The 21,627-nt window shown below is 46.9% G+C and overlaps 1 protein-coding gene across 8 annotated transcripts in view; it reads right to left on the bottom strand.

Annotated features, from left to right (window-relative positions):
• Positions 1-21,627, bottom strand: part of wdr17 (WD repeat domain 17) — a 164,586-nt gene that overhangs the window by 67,460 nt on the left and 75,499 nt on the right. For all 8 annotated transcript variants that reach the window (XR_011948992.1, XR_011948991.1, XR_011948993.1 and 5 more), the window contains 4 exons: positions 17,540-17,665; positions 9,392-9,547; positions 4,889-4,953; positions 2,692-2,824 (listed from right to left, as the gene is read on the bottom strand). Coding sequence is in view for 5 of the 8 variants with exons in the window: in XM_072515785.1 (XP_072371886.1) it covers positions 2,692-2,824; positions 4,889-4,953; positions 9,392-9,547; positions 17,540-17,665 (480 nt within the window). In the remaining 3 variants the exon portion in view is untranslated. The remainder of the gene's footprint in view (positions 1-2,691; positions 2,825-4,888; positions 4,954-9,391; positions 9,548-17,539; positions 17,666-21,627) is intronic.

Raw genomic sequence — 21,627 nt, 5'->3', positions numbered from 1 at the left:
TTCCGTAGGGACTCACTTTAGGTACCTGGGGGTGCAGGTTGCCCGGGAGTGGGGGGGGGGGGTTCTCCGCAGGTACAACATTTCTAGTTTGGTGGGGAGAGTGAAAGCCGATCTGGCAAGGTGGGATGGTCTCCCTCTGTCACTGGAGGGTCGGGTACAGGCGGTTAAAATTAATGTGTTGCCGCGATTTCTGTTTATTTTTCAATGCCTGCCAATTTTCCTGTCAAAGGCTTTTTACAGAGAGATTGAGGGAAGGATTACTTTGTTCATATGGGGAGGGAAGATGACCAGAGTTAGATAGGTGCTGCTACAGAGGGGAAGGCAGGCAGGGGGTTTGGGTCTTCCGAACCTGATGTATTACTACTGGGCGGCGAATGTGGAGAAGATGCGGAGCTGGGTCAGAGGGGTTGATTCCCAGTGGGTCAGAATGGAGGAGAGTTTGTGCAGAGGGTCGGGATTGAAAGCACTAGCAACAGCGCCGCTCCCGATGGCCCCAGGGAAATACTCAGGGAGTCCGGTAATAATAGCTTCATTGAGAATTTGGTGGCAGTTTCGCCAACACTTCGGGTTGGGGGCAGGGTCAAAGGAAATGCCGATTCGGGGGAACCACGGATTTGAGCCAGGGAAGTGGGCTGGAAATTTTCAGGAATGGGAGGAGAAGGGGATTAAGACGCTGAAAGATTTGTTTCTTAGGGGTCGGTTTGCAGAATTGAAGGTGCTGGAAGCGAAGTATGGGCTGGAGCAGGGGGAAATGTTTATATACATGCAGGTTCGAGATTTTGCCAGAAAGGAGATACAGAGCTTCCCGGTGGAGCCAGCCTCCACATTGCTGGAGGAGGTGCTGACGACAGGGGGACTGAAGAAGGGGGGAGTGTTGGCGGTTTACGGAGCTATTTTGGAAGAGGAGAAGGTACCACTGGAAGGGATCAAAGCGAAGTGGGAGGAAGAGTTGGGAGAGGATAATCTCGTTCGTATGTTTTGGTCCTGTCCAAACCTAGAGGATTACTGGAAGGAGGTTTTTAGGGTAATCTCTAAAGTGGTGCACGTGAAACTGGACCTGGGCCCCCTGGAGACCATATTTGGGGTGTCAGAGCAGCCAGGGTTGGAAACGGGTGCGGAGGCAGATGTTGTAGCCTTCGCCTCGTTGATCGCCCAAAGGTGGATCCTGTTGGGATGGAGAGCAACCTCTCCACCCTGTGCCCTGGCATGGCGGGGGGACCTGTTGGAATTCTTGACTCTTGAGAAAGTTTGAACTGAGGGGAAGGATGGAGGGGTTCTACAATTCATGGGCATTATTCATTATGCACTTTCAAGAACTGGATAACATTGAACATTAGTTGGGGCGTGTGGGTGGGAGGGTTGGGGGAGGGGGGCCGTGTGCGTTATGGCGACTATGGGTGATCCCTAATTCCTTTTTGTCATTTGTTTGTGTGAACATGCGGGCTAATGTTTGGGGTTTGGTGGGAGGATGGGATTGTTGTTATTGATATGGGGATTGACATATTTGTTACTGATTGTTGTTTATTGTTGGTGGGTGTAAATTTGGGAGAAAATGTTAACAAGGAGAATTAAAAAAATATTTTTAAAAAAAAGAAGCCTTTCGACAAAGTCCCACATAAGAGATTAGCGTGTAAAACTAAAGAGAATGGGATTGGGAGTAGTGTATTGAGATGGATAGAAAACTGGTTGGCAGACAGGAAACAAAGAGTAGGAATAAACTGGTCTTTTTCCAAATGGCAGGCAGTGACTAGTGGGGTTTCACAGGGATCAGTGCCAGGACTGAATGCCATCTGGCACTGAATGGGGTGATCTAGGGGCCCAGAGAGGCAGAATGACACAGCTCATCTGTGGGTCGCCTGTATATTTTTTAGTGGTATCCTGGCAACAACTGTGGGAAGTTCCGTGAACCAGGGCGTCGCATATAAATTGAAAAAAAAAAGGGAAACCAAGGGCAGGGTAGCGAGCTTCCCAATGTGGACAGTCCCGGTTTGATTCCTGGTCTGTGATTTTCATAAGGGTAAATGTAAGAGCATTATAGCTAGGCTCAATATCCATGTGTTGGGGAATGAGAGTCAAATTACTGAAGGTTTCTCCTTCGGATTAGTACAGGGCAAATCTTCAAGATCTCCTTCAGCCAGAAGCCATGTTCCATTCGAGCCTGACTCAGAGAATCAGTTTCGTAAATCTCTTCGGGAATCACTGCTGGGAGTGTTTGATCGGTGAATTCGCCCATTTATGGTGGCGCATATCAGGCGAAGACACATCTGGTGATGTCTTAGACAAACACATAGATGACTTGATACCTGCCTATACATGATAATGCCACCTTATGTAAGACACTAACACAGGCCAATGCAGAGTTAAGCTTCTTCTTCTCTGGCCAAGCAGCTCTCCTAAACTTTGCTCAGAACACAAAAGGGTTAATCTGAACCATTTCACAATTCACAATTGTATATATTTTGAAAAGACAGAATTTAACATGAGACTGAAGAATATACAGGAACTATCCAGGAACATTTATTCAAACTTGGTCGGATGTTTTAACTAAGACTAATCCTGCATTCTCAGCGAGGAGCAGCACTGATATGGAGTGATTCAGAAGACGGGGTTCTTTGAAACTGGCTCCCCTGCGGAGATGGTGAGATTCATTCTCCTGTGTAATGAGGCAAGCAATCGGTAATTATAAGTTACCTGAGTAACAAGCAGTGCTTCATTCAGCTGGCCTCGAGAGGTGAAAAAAGTCACGAGTTTCTTCACATCTCCTGTAGCAATGCAATACGGGATCACTTCATCGTTCCCTTCCTGAATCAGCTGGTCAGCTCTCCTGTGGAAACAGTAACATCCTGGATGCTTCACGTCACTAAATACCTCCCCATGTGGTTACTCTGGTGAAAAATACCCTTTCGATTAGTGTTATCCTTCCCTAACCTAACCGATCAGAGGCCCCTGAGTGGAGATCAGAAACTCCAAGGGAGTGGGACAAATCAAAGCTTTATTCCCCACCTTCTGCCACCCAATAGATGGAATTTTATAGACCTGTCGTGGCAGGGGGCAGGGCCGAAAAATGCGGCGACCCGTCCAAATCTCCATTGACCTCGACGGGACTGGAAAACCCTGCTGACCCATCCCTAATTTCCTATGAGAAGGCGCTGGCAAACTCCCTTCTTGAACCACTGCAGTCCGTGTGGTGTAGGTACACCTACAGTGTTCCCCCCCCACCCTCTAATGGTTTGACCCAACAGTGCGGTTTGCTAGGCCAACATAGAGGGAAGTTATAAAAGGAACCACATCGCTGTGGATCTGGAGTCATGGGCAGGCCAGACCGGGTAAGGGCGACAGATTTCCTTCCCCTGAAGGACATTAGTGAACCTGCTGGGATTTAATAATAATCGAGTTGTTTTGTGATCATTATTAATTCATTGGATTTTAATTCCGCCAGCAGCCCTGTTGGGATTTGAACTCATATCTCTAGAGCCACTGAATTACTAGTCTAGTCACATTGACACTATGCTACCATCCCCCGAATGTATGATTTGCCCCATCATTCTTTTCCATCCTCTGCACGAACCTATTTTAGCAATTTGTAGTCTCTGCATAGAAGCATTTGGACGCGAGAGCATGTAGCTTCGATGATTAAAAATGTTCAATACATTCCATGATCATTCATTGCTTTGTTGTTTGTGGGATCCTGCTGTGCCCAATATGGCTGCCATGTTTACCTACTTTTAAAAATTATTTTATGGAATGTGGGCATCGCTGGCAACGCCAGCACTTGTAGTTCTTCTTGATTCGCCCCGGGACTGAGTGGTTTGCTGGACAATTTCGGAGGGGCCACATAAGAGCCAACCACATTGCTGTGGGTCTGGAGTCAAGTGTAGGCCAGACCAGGTAAGGACAGCAGATTTCTTTCCCACAAGGGCACTACTAAGCCAGATGGGCTTATAAGACAATCAATGGTCACCATTACAGAGACTAGCTGGATTATCAATACATTTAGATTCTGCCAGCTGCCCTGGTGGAACTGGTCCATGCACCCAAGACATTAACCTGGGCCTCTGGATTGCTACTCCAGCAACATTACCACTACGCCAGCCTATCACGAACACCACTAAAATAATTCCATCTTTGTGAAGTGCCTTAGAACATCCTGTGGATATAATTAGGTGCGTAGGTGCAAAGTATTTCATTTCTTTCTTACAATGAACTTTATGATAAGGTATGATGTGTTTTACTAATTAGGCTTCCATTACTGTCACATTGATGGTGTTGGCTTAGTGAATGTGGCTTAGTGAACTGTTTGGGCAGCTTAAAGATAAAACTCAAAAATATAAATCAGACTAAGGTTCATAACAAGCAACAAATAAATATTGATTGCTGATTCCATGCCAACATTGCAACAAAGTCCTGTGTCTAGAGATCGATAACACAAAGTGGGTTTGACAATCTGCTTATCTGTAAACAAACATCTGCCCATTTGCACTGTAAACGTTCATCTTTAATTCATTTCGGAAGGTGAAGACATTCATCACGCACAAATGACCAACTTACTCATTTTTAGTTCCTTCAATGCAAGCTGATGATAGTAATGCTTGCACTTGTACAGTGCTTTATCATGTCAAAGAGTCTCATATGGAATGGGGCTACGTCACAGGACTAACCAGTTGTCCACTGCTTGTGGTGTGCAGTAACTGCTGGTGGATTAGCAAGTAGGATGCCTACTCTGGGTGGCAGGGCCAGACAAATGAGCTTGAGTAACAAATCTATTTTATTTTGAAGGAGGGAGGAATGTTGGCCAAGGCACTGGGAGAATAGAGTCATGAGACAATCGGTCATGTAACAGAAAGTGTTTGGAATCATTGCATCACTGCGCGAAAGTAAAAGTCCTCACCTTTGCATTAGCTTCCTCCAATATTTCATTGATACCCCAGGTGCCACCGATAGCGCCTTGTCCCACTGAAAAACAAATGACGGTTTATCTCACCAAGTCGCACACTTTATTCCTCAAATGTCTCTTCTAAATATCACAGCAGCCTTGGCACACTGTCACCTATTTCCACTCTGATTACATTGTCAGAGGAAGACAAGATAAAGTAGTAGATTTAGGTGTTGCCATGGTGATTCTGCACTTCTCCCTTTCTACCTTTTAGTTCATCATCCTGCAAAAAACCTTTTAGGTAGAATTTTGAAATGTCACGTTATTTTTGGCTGCTTGTGTCTTGCTCCAAACAAGCACAAACATTAACCACTTGGGCCTTTTTGTGATGAAGGTGAATTATCTCTTACTGCAAAGAAGAAATCATTTGCCAGGTCTGATCAAGAGTAACATGGGGAAATTTCCATCCCTTTGCCAGACACGATATCGGATTTTGTGCCCCCACCCCCCTCCCTTTGACTATTGGATCCCACCTTGTGGGCTCCCTGCCTGATGGCGATTAAACAGACCTCTGTGTAATTCACTGTTGCAAAGAACAATGGCTACGCAACAAACTGTTCTGTTAAAGGGGGAAGCGTTGCCACGAGAAACAATCACTCGGCCAACCTTTCTTCATCGGTGGCACAAACACACTATAACATGAGTTACCCGGAATTCTGTCATCACCTCACTTGTAGAAAACACCAACCTGATGGCATTTAAAAGGCGTGGGTCAAATACCCCTTCATGAAGACCCCTTCCTCAATCTAGAATAGTTCGAAAATTCAAAAAAAAGGGTCTTACAGCATTCGGAGAGGCCTCGATAGAGTGGACGTGGAGAGGATGTTTCCATCAGTAGGAGAAACTGGAACCCAAGGGCAGAGACTCAGACTGAAGGGATGATCCTTTAAACATGAGATGAGGTGGAATTTCATCAGCCAGAGGGTGGTGAATCTATGGAATTCTTTGCCTCAGAAGGCTATGGAGGCCAAATCACTCAGTGTCTTTAAGGCAGAGATCGATAGATTCTTGATTAATAAGGGGATCAGGGGTTATGGGGAGAAGGCAGGAGAATGGGGATGAGAAAAATATCAGCCAAGATTGAGTGGCGAAGCAGATTCGATGGGCCGAATGGTCTAATTCTGCTCCTTTGTCTTTATGTTTTATGGGATAATTATCTACTCAAAATACAAATGAGGTATTGAGGCAGATTTTTCCACATTCTTACCACACAAATTACTTTCTGAACATTTCTTTTGGACATCAACATGCAATATGGTGAAACTGCAGTTTTACTGCAACAAGTAGTTTGGCACAGAGGCCTTGCATCTTTTAGACAGACACTGTAGGCAAATAATGATGCCAAGGCCCATGGAGAGGCGAGGTAACAGCCAAATAGACTGAATGACTTCCTTTCTTGCTGTAACGTATTTATAAAGCTTCAGCAGGGAACGAGAGCCAAGATATTTCACAACAAAGGTTTTAGCGAAGCCACACATTATGGGGTCATTTCTGCAAGGCTCTGTGTGGAAAGCAGCATTGTTATCGCTCACAGAATTAGGGGTGATATTTTACAGGCCTATCACAATCCACACTCCCAAGTAACAAAGCTCAACGCCAGCAGTGAAGATTCACAAATTAGGATCACAAGAAATAGGAGCAGGGGTAGGTGGTTCAGTCCATCGAGTCTGTTCTACCCTTGGCTAAGATCACATCTGTTCTGATTGTGGCCTGAACCCCACTTTCCTGCCCATCCCCCATAACCCTCAACGTCTGTGTCAATCAAACATCTGTTCAACTCAGCCTTCAGTATTCAATGACCCAACCCCCGCTGCTCTCTGTGGAAGTGGACTCCCAGGTCTATCAACCCTCTGGAGAAGAAATTCCTTCTCATCTCCATCTAAAACGGGAGACACCTTGGCTGGAACATTCCAGCCCTTCTCGCCGGCGGGATCGTTCGGTCCCGCGAGCTCCAACCATGGCGCGGCCGCCGAACAACGCAAAATGCTGTTGACGCAGGTGGAACCCGAAGATCCAGCAGCCAGACAATGGCGAGCCTTATCCTCTGCTGGAACTCACGGCATGGGGGGAGTGGGGGAATCCCGCCTCTTATTTTTAAACTGTGCCCCCTGGGTTTGCCCTTATTTCCCAGTTGGATGGAGTTGTGTGGAATCTGGCATGTCCCTTTAAGGCCATAGGGTTTATGCTAAGATCATTTAAAGGACAGATCCTTTCCAACACTCCCTGAGGCCACTTGGAGGCTGACAGTTTTGCTTAACCTGTTGGAATCTCCTGTGGCGATTGGCACAAGGCGGCCTTCCACTATACATCCAACATATTGTGACTTCCCACAGTTACTGTTGATATTTGCAAGTCTGTCACACACACCCCCTATCCCTGGGCTTTTTTTGTGGCAAAAGACATTTTAATACAGACGTGTTTTAATAAGGAAACGGGGAGGCCACACAAAGTAAAACAAAGAACTTTGATTTATTTACAATGATGGCATATACACTTCCCAGTAGATCCCTACCGGGTCGGTTTCTGGTCGGTACCTTGCTGGCCGACCTTATATACATTGCTAAACGGAGTTCCCCTGCCCTCAGTGGGGGATATTACACATGCCTGACTCATCCCCTCACTGGAGAATTCCTGGCCTGCCATGACCCTGCCTCCTACTATTTGAGCTTGGATGGTCCTAGCAGGACATGTATCCCTGCCAGCATAGCTCTCGGGGTCATGGGAGCGCGCAGCCTACTTTGAGTATCGCTGACAAACCTATTTGTCTTGCGCTCATCAGGACAGACACAAGAATACCTTTCTTTACGCTGCTTGAGAACAGGAGCGTTGATTGTTTGGCAAGTTGGCTTTGATTGGTGGAGATGTCGCCAAGGCGAATGCATCAGGAAGCTATTGACCCCCATGCTTTTGTTTATTCAAAAAAAAGGTGCAATTTCCAGACATATTTGCCTGCAGAGGATAGGACCCAGAATATGAAGATCTGTCAGCAAGTATAAGTGAACAATTTGTGAGCCTGGCCTGTTCTCTGCAGGCAAAAGGAATACGTCTATCTTTTTTGAATAAACAAAAGTATAGGCGGCGCTAGCTCCCCGGTGCACTCGCCATGACACCACCGTGACCTATCAGAGTCGACTTTCCAACAAATCAATACATCTTTTCTCAGGCAGTATAAGTTGTTGTTCCTTTGGAAATTTGGTATTCTTGCATCTGTCCTGATGAGTGCAAGATGAAATTTTTGACAGCACGTGTCTCTTTTTTCAGCAATACTTAAGTTCTGTACTGCCTATGTGACTATTTGCAGCTTATCCTCCACATCAAGGTTCAAAGCCCAGGGGAAGCTGTGGTAAGGTTGTGGGATGGCAACAAAGGAAAATGTGTGGAAAACACTCCGATTGTACTTTGCTATGGTCTATGTGATTATATTGGCCCCTGCCAGGCACTGAGGTTGTTCATGAAGGCCCTGCCTTCTCAACCTTGCCCCTGGCCTGAGGTGTGGTGATCCTCAGGTTCAATCACTGCCAGCCAGCTCGCCCCCTCAAAAGGGAAAGCAGCCTATGGTCATCTGGGACTGTGGCGACTTTACTTTTTTAGCCCAGCCAAGTGGCTAGTCTACATGCCTGAGCCAAGGCAATAAAAGTGGTATTGCCATTTGATTGGACAGCAATGCTACAGCCAACTGCATCCTCATCCTACACATACGCATCCACGCTTTCCACCAGGACAGACCTGGCTGATTCTCTCAAGCTCAGGGCAATTTAAACATCTCTCATGCCACCAGCTGTTGATTGAACCTGCGGCCAGTTGGCATGTGACTCAGCTGTTTGCTGGTTCTGCCAAATGGACTGTTGAAGGGTCAGTTGTTAATGGCATTTTTGAGTGAATCAGTGGAAACTGGGGTCAGTAAATATTGCGGAGAAACAGAAAAATAGCCTCACAGCTGCTACCACAGTCAGGATAGTTGTATCATGTGTTACCTCTCAACACATAGAGAAACGATTGCTTCAATCCCAGTCGAGCTCTCTGACTGCACTAAAGATGGATTTGGCATCTAGATACATTATCTGTGTTAATTGCATTCATATTATTCTATTAGTGTCAATTTGTGCCAAATGACAGAAGGTTGGGTATAAGATCCATAGGGACCAGCATTAACATGGTCCATGTTAATTGCATTTATATCTAGCTATCAGAGGAAAAACACATTTATCCGAAACCAACTGGATGAATTTAAACTCAAGTCCCACAGATGAGAAGACTGGACGGTAGAATTGACTCGAGAGATTTCCTGAGCTGCTCATCCCTCATTGCTCTGACCTTAAGTGAAACTATGTAAAAACGGCAAAATAGCCGATTTCCTTGAGTTCCGCTGAAGCCTTGTGGGAATTTGTGGTGCGTGTGAGTTCTTAACCAACCATGCCACTCAATTCACCGACCGATTGTCGCTGTTCAGTACTTTACCTCCCCGAGTTCCACCATGAGCTCACAATATCGCTGGACCTGCCCCAGTCGGAGATGAATTTCAGCTGCCTCCTTCAATCTCTCCTCCTTGCTTGGTGCACCAACCCCACCTCCAAACTTGGACATCTTCACAGTCGTTAACTCTTGCGCTTTAGACTAACCAAAAAAAGAAAAAACAAATTCAACTTAAAACAATTCACATGTGACAGTCAATGTTAGTCTATAAGTCAAGGCTAAGAGTGGACAGTCAAGGCTAAGAGTGGATATAAATGTAAGAAAGAACGATGGTTTGAATTTTTAAAAAAAATCACCGTAAATATTTCAATGGTTACTTTTCTCTACGTATCTCTGAATCAATTCTAAATAATAAGCTTGTTTTGTACGATTGGCTCAACATTCCTTCCCACCACTTTCTCCAGGCATAACCCCACTTTAGGTGGGGCAACTTCATTGCTGCACCCCCCCCTTCGAGAATTCTTAGGCCTGCCTTGCGGGAGGATTGTAAGATGTGTTCGATCAAGGATGAGGGTGTACCGGTGATTTCTGTATCAGCTTCAGATGGCTTAACTGAGAATTCATGCTCTTAAAATTAAGAAAAGCAAGAGAAATTGGGTGGAACTGTTATTATCAGAGTGTATCCAATTGAGGGAACTGGCGTGTGGGTCGGGGCAGTCCACTGAAAGCCACTTCTGCGTCCTTGCCTCTGAGACCACTGCCCCATCGCCCTCAACCCCCACCCCATAATTATGGAACTGACAGTGGATTCTCGCCAGTTCTCCAATCGGTGGATGAGGGCCTCTTCGGGACGATTAAATCTCTTCCATTGTTTTCAGCCCCTGAAGGATCGATAACGCAAGGGCAGATTCGTGGTGACTGGCAAAAGGACTGGAGCGATATGAGGTAAAACATCTACAACAAACGGTGAGGATTTGGAATGCATTATCTAACAGCCTGGTGCATACCACTTCAGTCATAGAATAGAATCCCTACAGTGCAGGAGGAAGCCATTTGGCCCATTGAGACTTGCATTGACCTACCGAAAGAGCACCCTAACCTCGGCCCTCTGCCCCGTCACCCACCCAACCTTTGGACAATAAGGGGCAATTTAGCATGGCCAATCCACCTAACCTGCACATCTTTGGACTGTGGAAGGAAACCGGAGGAAACCCACGCAGACATGGGGAGAACGTGCAAACTCCACACAAGACAGTCACCCAAGACCGGAATTGATTCTATAAAGTGCCTGCACTCCACCTGATATTCTATTTGAATGAGATTTGAAACTTGCCTCAATGAAAACTTTGGGTATTCACTCATATTCTGCCAATGTTGTGCACTTCATTACGCTGCCATGTTGTAGATATTCAATATATTCCCTTTTCCTCACTGTATGACTGCAGCTCAGAATTCAGTGTCCGGAAGTGCAATGGTTACATCACTGGACAAACAGGCGAGGGAACATGGGCTCAAATTCCACTGTGGCAATTGTTAATAGATTTGATTCAGTTGAAAAAGTATCAAAGTTAAAAAAGGACAGCTATCAGTAGGAAAAATGACAATGAAGCTAACCGATTGTTTTTCCTTCAGGTAAGCAAGCCACCGCCCACCGCCCTACAGAAGATGAGGGTGAGCTATCTTCTTGAATGCAACTAAGTGGTTTGCCATTTCTTTCTTTTTAATTTTTATTGTCACAAGTAGGCATACATTTACACTGCAATGAAGTTACTGTGCAAAGCCCCTAGTCGCCACATTCCGGATCCTGTTCAGGTACACAGGAGAATTCCAAATTCTCAGTTGGTACGGGAATTGAACCCGCGTTGCTGGCCTTGTTCTGCATCACAAACCAGCTGTCTAGCCCACTGAGCTAAACCACCCCCTGGTAGTTAAGATGTTCGAGGGTAGTTAAGAGTCAACCATGTTGCTGTAAGTCTGGAGTCACATGTAGGCCAGACAGTGTAAGGACGGTAGATTTCCTCCCCTAAAAGACATTCGCGAGCTCGATAGTTTGTATTTATTTTTTCCAATTAAGGAGGCACAATGGTTAGCACTGTTGCTTCACAGCGCCAGGGTCCCAGGTTCAATTCCCTGCTTGGATCACTGTATGTGTGGAGTCTGCATGTTGAACAAAGAACCAAAGAAAAAAGAACATGCTGCCCTTCTAAACTAAAATCTCCTGCACTTTCGGGGTCCGTATCCTAATATTTCCATCCTATTCATGTATTTGTCAAGATGCCCCTTAAACGTTACTATATGTCCCTGCTTCCACCACCTCCTCCGGCAGCGAGTTCCAGGCACCCATTACCCTCTCCGTAAAAAACTTGCCTCATACATCTCCTCTAAACCTTGCCCCTCGGACCTTAAACCTATGCCCCCTAGTAATTGACCCCTCTACCCTGGGAAAAAGTCTCTGACTTTCCACCCTGTCTATGCCCCTCATAATTTTGTTGACCTCTATCAGGTCGCCCCTCAACCTCCGTCGATCCAGTGAGACCAAATCGAGTTTATTCAACCTCTCCTCATAGCTAATGCCCTCCATACCAGGCAACATTCTGGTAAATCTCTTCTGCACCCTCCCTAAAGCCTCCACATCCTTCTGGTAGTGTGGCGACCAGAATTGAACACTATACTCCAAGTGTGGCCTAACTAACGTTCTATACAATTGCAACATGACTTGCCAATTTTTATACTCAATGCCCCGGTTAATGAAAGAAAGCATGCCATATGCCTTCTTGACTACCTTCTCCAGCTATGTTGCCCCTTTCAGTGACCTGTGGACCTGTACACCTAGATCTCTCTGACTGTCAATATTCTTGAGGGTTCTACCATTCACTGTATATTCCCTACTTGCATTAGACCTTCCAAAATGCATTACCTCACATTTGTCCGGATTAAACTCCATCTGCCACCTCTCCGCCCAAGTCTCCAATCGATCTAAATCCTGCTGTATCCTCTGACAGTCCTCATCACAATCCACAATTCCATCAACCTTTGCGTCATCCGCAAACCTACCAATCAGACCAGTTACATTTTCCTTCAAATCATTTATATACACTACCAATAGCAAAGGTCCCAGCACTGATCCCTGCGGAACACCACTAATCACAGCCCTCCAATTAGAAAAGCACCCTTCCATTGCTACTCTCTGCCTTCGATGACCTAGCCAGTTCTGCATCCATCTTGCCAGCTCACCTCTGATCCCGTGTTACTTCACCTTTTGTACCAGTCTGCCATGAGGGACCTTGTCAAAGGCCTTACTGAAGTCCATATAGACAACATCCACTGCCCTACCTGCATCAATCATCTTTGTGACCTCCTCGAAAAATTCTATCAAGTTAGTGAGACATGACTTCCCCTTCACAAAACCATGCTGCCTCTCACTAATACGTCCATTTGCTTGCAAATGGGAGTAGATCCTGTCTCGAAGAATTATCTCCAGTAATTTCCCTACCACTGATGTAAGGCTCACCGGCCTGTAGTTCCCTGGATTATCCTTGCTACCATTCTTAAACAAAGGAATAACATTGGCTATTCTCCAGTCCTCTGGGACATCAACTGAGGACAGTTAGGATCCAAAGATTTCTGTCAAGGCCTCAGTAATTTCCTCTCTTGCCCCCTTCAGTATTCTGGGGTAGATCCCATCAGGCCCTGGGGACTTATCTACCTTAATATTTTTCAAGACGCCCAACACCTCGTCTTTTTGGATCTCAATGTGACCCAGGCTATCTACACACCCTTCTCCAGACTCAACATCCACTAATTCCTTCTCTTTGGTGAAATACTGATGCAAAGGTCTTCTCTTTAGTGAATACCGATGCAAAGTTCTCCCCATGTCTTTGTGGGTTTCCTCCGGATGCTCTGGTTTCCTCCCACAAGTCCCGAAAGATGTACTTGTTGGGTGAATTAGACATTCTGAATTCTCCCTCAGTGTACCCGAACAGGCGCCGGAATGTGGCGGCTGGGGGCTTTTCACAGTAACTTCATTGCAGTGTTAATGTAAGCCTACTTGTGACAATAATAAAGATTGTTATTATTCAGCGTGGCCAATCTACCTACCCTGCATATCTTTGTGTTGTGGGGTTGAGACCCACGCAGATATGGGAAGAATATGCAAACTTCACACAGTCAGTGACCCGGGTCCGGGATTGAACCCGGGTCCTCGGTGCTGTGAGGCAGCAGTGCTAACCACCACACCACCTTGCCGTCCAGCTCGATAGTTTCATGCTCAGTCAGTAGTTTCATTGTCATTGTTCTTGATACTAAATTTTTATTCCAGACCTTTCAAAATTAATTAAATTCCATAGTTGTCATGTGGGATTTGAACTCGTGTCTCCAGATTATTAGACTAGTCACACCACATGAGTGGCAGGCAATGGCCATCTCCAACAAGAGAGAATCTAACTATCTCCCCTTGGCATTCTGCTGCATCACCGTCATTGAATCCTCCACTAACAACACCCTGGGGATTACCAGTGACCAGAAACCTAGACCACACTAATAAATTCTGGATACACGTTCAATTCTGGATACACAGGTCACACGCTAGGAATTTTGTGGTGGGTAATTCACCTCCTGACTCCCCAAAAACTGTCCACAAGGCACAAGCTAGGCGTGTGATGGAATGTTCTCCACTTGCCTGGATAGGTACAGCTCCAACAACACTAAAGAAGCTTGACACCTTCCAGAACAAAGCATCCTGCTTGATTGGCACCCCCATCCACTATCATAAATGCTACCTTCTTACACTACTGGTGCACATGCAGCGGCAGAAATGTGCATCATCTGCAAGATGCACTGCAGCAACTTGCCAAGGTTCCTTCATCAGCACCTTCCAAACCCATGGCCTCTTGTCACCTCGGAGGAAAGGCACGTTGGAACACTGCTACCTGCACCTTCCCCTCCAAATCACTCACAGTTCCTTCACTATCGCTGCATCAAAAACCCGGAACATCCTTCCTAACAGCATTAGCTGCACTACATGGAGCTGTTGCAATGCTGCCTGCTTGACTTGCGACCTTTGGGTTGTGTGTATCACTGCTTCTTGTTTTTGTTCCAAGGAGTCAAATGTTTAAACATCATGTTTGTCAAACCAGTCCCGGAGATGGTAATGCTCAAACCCAATGGTCTGGGCACAGGAGTCCAGTCCAACTGCTTTTGTTTGATCCCACTCTTCTGAAATCGAGTAGGCTATGTGAAGATTTTCCAGATTGATCTTCTTTCCCTTGGAGTTTAGCTCCTTGCATAATCCAGGAAGTTGGATTGGATTGGATAGGATTTGTTTATTGTCACGTGTACTGAGATACAGTGAAAAGTATTTTTCTGCGAGCAGCTCAACAGATCATTAAGTACATGGGAAGAAAAGAGAATAAAAGAAAATACATAATAGGGCAACACAAGGTACACAATGTAACTACATAAGCACCGGCATCGGATGAAGCATACAGGGTGTAGTATTAATGAGGTCAGTCCATAAGAGGGTAATTTAGTGGGGAAGAAGCTGTTTTTGAGTCTGTTCGTGCGTGTTCTCAGACTTCTGTATCTCCTGCCTGATGGAAGAAGTTGGAAGAGTGAATAAGCCGGGTGGGAGGGATCTTTGATTATGCTGCCCGCTTTCCCCAGGCAGCAGGAGGTGCAGATGGAGTCGATGGATGGGAGGCAGGTTCGTGTGATGGACTGGGCGGTGTTCACGACTCTCTGAAGTTTCTTGAGTACCTGGGCCGAGCAGTTGCCGTACTAGCCTGTGATGCAGCCAGATAGGATGCTTTCTATGGTGCATCTGTAAAAGTTGGTAAGAGTCAATGTGGACATGCCGAATTTCCTTAGTTTCCTGAGGAAGTATAGGCGCTGTTGTGCTTTCTTGGTGGTAGCGTCAACGTGGGTGAACCAGGACAGATTTTTAGAGATGTGCACCCCTAGGAATTTGAAACTGCTAACCATCTCCACCTCGGCCCCGTTGATGCTGACAGCGGGGTGTACAGTACCTTGCTTCCTGAAGTCAATGACCAGCTCTTTAGTTTTGCTGGCATTGAGGGAGAGATTGTTGTCGCTACACCACTCCACTAGGTTCTCTATCTCCCGCCTGTATTCTGACTCGTCGTTATTCGAGATCCGGCCCACTATGGTTGTATCGTCAGCAAACTTGTAGATGGAGTTGGAACCAAGTTTTGTCATGCAGTCGTGTGTGTACAGGGAGTAGAGTAGGGGGCTAAGTGCGCAGCCTTGCGGGGCCCCGGTATTGAGGGCTATTGTGGAGGAGGTGCCGTTATTCATTCTTACTGATTGTGGTCTGTGGGTCAGAAAATCGAGGATCCAGTTGCAGAGTGAGGAGCCAAGTCCTAGGTTTTGGAACTTTGATCTGAGCTTGGCTGGGATTATGGTATTGAAAGCGGAGCTGTAGTCAATAAATAGGAGTCTAATGTAGGAGTCCTTGTTTTCGAGATGCTCTCGGGATGAGTGTAGGGCCAGGGAAATGGCGTCTGCTGTGGACCGTTTGCGACGGTATGCGAATTGCAGTGGATCAAGGCATTCTGGGAGTATGGATCATGATCAACCTCTTGAAGCACTTCATTGCGACTGATGTCAGGGCCACTGGACAGTAGTCATTGAGGCACGTTGCCTGGTTCTGCTTTGGCACCGGTATGATGGTGGTCTTCTTGAAGCAGGTGGGGACCTCGGAGTGGAGTAGGGATAGGTTAAAGATGTCCGTGAGCACCTTTGCCAGCGGGTCCGCGCAGGCTATGAGTGCACGACTAAGGATCCGGTCCGGGCCAGTCGCCTTCCGAGGGTTCACTTTCAGGAAGGCCGATCTGACTTCGGAAGCTGTGATGGTGGGTATGAGCGAGTTATGGGCTGCTGGGGCACTCGCCAGCAGATTGTTGGTTACCTGCTCGAACCGAGCATAGAATGCATTGAGTTCATCGGGGAGGGTTGCGCTGCTGCCGGAAATACTGCTCGGCTTCGCTTTGTAACCCGTTAGTTTGTTTAGTTCTTGCCACAAGCGCCGAGAGTCTGTCTGTGACTCTGGCTTGGTTTGATATTCTCTCTTGGCATCTCGGATGGCTTTGCGGAGGCCGTACCTGGATTTCTTGTATAGGTCAGGGTCGTCTGACTTGAACGCCTCAGATCTGTCCTTCAATCCTTTGCCAATGCCAATGCTTTGATCTAGGATGCTTCCACGTGGTTTTGTATTTGTCCTTCTTGTATAAGAGAATGTCTGTTATAATGAGGCCATGCGGAGCACACCTTGTCAGCAGCTGGACACCATTTATATTGGTTTTTCCCACCACATTTTTCCCAATGGTTCTATTCCAGACAACGGGGTCACAGCCAATCTTGGCGTAATAGTTCACTCAAAGGTTGGTCTTTTCTTCTTTTGGGGTGGCAGTGAGGATTTCATCAAGGTCAGAACAAAGATTTTTCTTAACATCTTCATGGTAGTCCAAGGTCTGGGCATAAGCACTGATGACGATGGCATATTGGTTACGTTTAACCTTTTTAACCCCAGCCTCCTCTTTGCTAAATCCAAATGGGCCACCACAGACATACAGTTTGTGGATGACTGCAGTGTCGTTGGCCGCCTTGCACCAGATTTGCAAGCCACTCTCGATCTCTTCAATCCTTCACAAGAAATTTGTCCTGTCCTTAAATGTTGCCAAAATGGAACTGGTATCAACTCTCAGCCAAATAGTCCACCTCCCAGGTGGGAGACATTGGGATAAGTTGGGCACTCTCGATGCATTGACGGCCACCTCTCTCAAAAGGCAAAGAGATCCAACAAAGGATCAGGTACGCCAGCCCAGCCTCCTACACACTACGGCAGCGAGAGTTTTACAACAAGGATCTCCACAAGTCAGCAGAAGTCCCAGTTACAGAACAGTTGTTGCCACCAGGTAATAATTCTTAATGAAAAAATAACAGGGGAGGAGGGAATTCAATATTCTAGCCTGTTGATTATTTTTAACCTGACAGCAAAACATCAAATCACATATGTCACTCCTGACCTTGCTGATGTTTGAATCATATACATTATCCTTTCATTATTTAATTACTTTTACGTTGGTCAAATATTTTCCTTTGTGAACCTATCTTTAATTTGAGATGCCAAATTCAATTGGAACGAGTGTGATAAACCCTCTGCAAACCGTTACTTACAGTTTTGAACCTGACCAGATGTTTCATGTGCATTATTCCTTTGCAGTAGTTTTGTGGAAGCAGACTGTCATCCTGGTCTTTTAACACAGCCACCAAGTCCCAGAGGTTCTTACTGCCTCCTGGGGGCTAGAAACAACATAGGCAAGTATTAACGCCATTTGAAACCTCAAGCTTGTTCCGCCATTTAATGAGACCATGTCTGAAGGGCAGTGCAACGCCGTATAACCAACCGCTCAGGCCCCAGGCCCCTTGTTACCTTTGGCTGACATAAACCTAACAATCTCAGATTGAAAACTGATAATCGATCCAGCATCAGTTGCCTCCCTGGAATAAGTTCCAAAACTGCTTCTGCTCTTCCCCAAGCAAAAATGGGAAATGATGGGGAGCAGCAAAACATGTCCTAAATGGCCTTGCAGACCTTAAAACTGAACTCCAGTGTTACTGACACCAGTATTGCTGATTTTTACTTGGATTTAATTACTTTGAACTGGTTTTGTTTAACTCGGTTTCCTCATTCCATTCTTGGAAGTTACGGCCCTAATTTTAAAAAAAATCCCCCCCCCCCTCCCCCCATCCTAGACTTGTCAACCAGCAGAAATAGTTTCTCTTTGCTCATCCTCTCTGTTTGCCTTAATGCCTTGAACACTTCAATTGCATTATCCTTTGACCCGAAGGCAGTAGAATAGAAACATTTGCAACTTCTTTAAGAGGTCTGCAGAATTGTTTGTCAAAATCATAGAAATTACAGTGCAGAAGGAGGCCATTCGGCCCATCGAGTCAGCACCGGCTCTTGGAAAGAGCACCCTACCCAAGAACATCCACACCTCCACCCTATCCCCATAACACAGTAACCCCGCCCAACACTAAGGACAATTTTGGACACTAAGGGCAATTTATCATGGCCAATCCACCTAACCTGCACATCTTTGGACTGTGGGAGGAAACCGGAGCACCGGAGAATGTTTGGAACTGACTTTCAAGAGTTTGCAAGAATTTTAAAGGGATCATAGAACATACAGTACAGAAGGAGGCCATTCGGCCCATCGAATCTGCACCGACCCACTTAAGCCCTCACTTCCACCCTATCCCCGTAACTCAATAACCCCTCCTAACCTTTTTGGCCACGAACGGCAATTTCGCATGGCCAATCCACCTAACCTGCATGTCTTTGGACTGTGGGAGGAAACTGGCACCCAGAGGAAACCCACGCAGTCACGGGGAGAACGTGCAGACTCCGCACAGACAGTGACCCAAGCCGGGAATCGAACCTGGGACTCTGGTGCTGTGAAGCCACAGTGTTATCCACTTGTGCTACCGTGCTGCCCTTTCAATTGTAACTTTCTTGAAGAAGAAGAAACAGTGATTCACGTGACCTGGAAGCAGTACCAACAGGGAGGAAGTTAAGGTGAAAAAGCCGTGTGGTTAGACTCAAAGGAGAGCTGCAGACAGTGGGGAGAACAGAAAAGGCACATTTAGAAGGTACTATGTACGTGTAATACAGTTAAACAGGTCAGAAAACTGAAGCCAAGGTTAGAGCAGGGATCGTGAATTGGACTACTGTTGCTTCAGATTTTCCAGAGCCGACTAGACTGTTTAGTGGTGTTTACTATGGGTTTAGGATGAAGGAGTCCCTGGGATATCTGTGCATCAAGGTCATGAGCCTAGCTACGGAGGATCTGCAGGAGGGAGCCATCCCGGTGACGACTGTCTCCGGGGAACTTGGATGAAATACAGCTGCTTTTAAACATTAAAAAAAAAAAATTTAGAGTACCCAATTCATTTTTTCCAATTAAAGGGCAATTTAGCGTGGCCTATCCACCTAACCTGCACATCTTTGGGTTGTGGGGGCGAAACCCACGCAAACACGGGGAGAATGTGCAAACTCCACAGGGACAGTGACCAGGGGCGGGATCGAACCTGGCACCTCAGCGCCATGAGGCAGCAGTGCTAACCACCGCACCACCGTGCTGCCCAGCTGCTTTTAAACATGACCCCTGGGCCAAATTGATTGAGCAGGAAAGAGAAATTTCCTACAGACCAGAGGATGAGTTAGGGAACTTTGGAACTGCATGTGGTGCCACATGCTTGCAGGGAATCACACGGCTGCTTGCGGTTGTTGAGATTTATAAAGAGTATCAACTCTTTGAAGTGAAATTTACCGTTTGATTTAACATGTAATGAACTGAATTTTATGACCTCGTCACGGAGGGGATGGGGCTGGAACATAATGCGAGCCATCCATTGACTCCGGCAGGAGCAGAAATTCCCGCTGGTGGGAAGTTCCACCCAAAATATAATTTCCCTGCCAATTTGTGTTGGTTCTGATTTGTGTTAAAATGGAAGTTACAGAAAGTGAAACCTTGGCTGGGATTCTCCATTCACCGTCGCTGCGATTGGAAATCCTGATCGGCCAGGGAACGGAGCGTTGGCCGAAAAACAGGATTAGCGCTGGGCCACAGGCCCATTCCCATTCTCCGCTCCTCTGCTGCCGCCCTGCGCCGGCGGGAAAATGCGAAATAGGGATCTGCATGTATCAGCATGCACCTAAAGGGCGGGAAGCCCGAATCTCCGCGCACAGGTGTTGTTCCGAACCCCACAGTGGGAAATCCACCAGGTAGGTTTTGATGTAAGCATGGCCAGGTGCATTCACTGGCACGGTGGACCCAGAGGGGGGTCAGCACAGGGCCCCTCTGCTGCCGTCAGGCTGCAGAGGGGATGTCCCCCCCTCCCCTCCCAATGGGGGCCCTGTGTCTGGTCTGCCCATTCCAGCGCCTTGGCATGGTGATCTCCGGCAGTCATCTGCTCAACAGCACCCTCCTGGTCTGACTTTTTAAATCGCTAAAGTGGACTCCTCAGCCTGAACAGCTAAAGTACTCTGTTTTACTGCTAACCACAATGCTTATAAGTACTCATTCTATGATTGACAGCTCTTGACCACATTAAAGCAGCTAAGTGGCTTCACTCCCTCTGTTCTAACAGCTGAAGGTGAAAGGTGATGTGTGAATGATACTTTTGGAGTGAGTTAAAGCGTAGGAAGCATAATTTTGAATGGATTGAACTTTATTGGGGGTGGAAGATGGGAGCCTGGCCAGGAGAGCTCAGAAATAATCATGTCTCAAAATAGCAACGGTACTGATTCACCTTAAATAAATAAATGGCTCTATTTAAGTGAAATGAAATAAGCATTAAGAGCACTACTGAACGAGGAATGTAATTGATTTTTGTGCAAAGATTCTCCATCTGCGGCTAAGTTCGGGCTCGAATGGAGAATCTGCGGGAAGTTTACAATATAACAGTCGGTGCCAAACCCACACCCCTTCCGGGACCGGAGGGGCTAGCAGCGGCGTCGGGTGAAACCTCCGGCTCCCATGCCGAAAACAGACGGAGAATGGACGGGTCCCTGGCCGCACATGCCCACGGCTAATGACTTGCAGCAGCTGTGCCGTGCAACATGGCGGTGGCCGTGCGCGGACCCGATCTGCTATTCGCGACCCCACAGGCCCCCCCCCCCTCCCCCGGGGCCACCCCCCCACCAGACCCCCCAGCCCTCACGGAAGCACCTCCCGGCCAGCGGCACAGATCTCGGCTAAGTGCGGCGACGCTGGACACAGTCCACGGCCGCCACGTCGGGTCCCCGACCGCTGAGACCACATGTGTCCCGCGCCGTCGGGAACCCGGCCCATTGGGGGGGGGTGGAGCATCGTGGGAAGGCTGGCCGAAGACGCGGCAACGCCATTGCAATGCAGCGCGGCGCAATGACGCCATTTCCGAAGATGCGGACCATGGCTGACCAGCGTCAAACCGGCGCCGACCTCGATTTGGGCGTCGGAGTCGATTCTCCGTCCGATCGGCAATTACGATATCGGCGTCAGGCAACGGAGAATCCCGCCCATGATTTGTGTTTCATGCTCAGCAACAGTGTCTTTTCAGTTAATTAAAGAAATGACAATTGTTGCACGGGGCATTCCCTCCAGTACTGGGACAACAGTCTCCTTCCTTCATTCCCTCAGTGCTGTAACATATGAGTAAAGGCAGGAAAACAATTACGTTTAAATAACTTTGAAATTACATTTAAGACGTCCATTTGG

This window comes from Scyliorhinus torazame, chromosome 9 (assembly GCF_047496885.1).
Source record: "Scyliorhinus torazame isolate Kashiwa2021f chromosome 9, sScyTor2.1, whole genome shotgun sequence".
In the NCBI taxonomy this organism is placed as follows: domain Eukaryota; kingdom Metazoa; phylum Chordata; class Chondrichthyes; order Carcharhiniformes; family Scyliorhinidae; genus Scyliorhinus; species Scyliorhinus torazame.
This window is presented reverse-complemented; position numbering and strand designations above follow the sequence as displayed.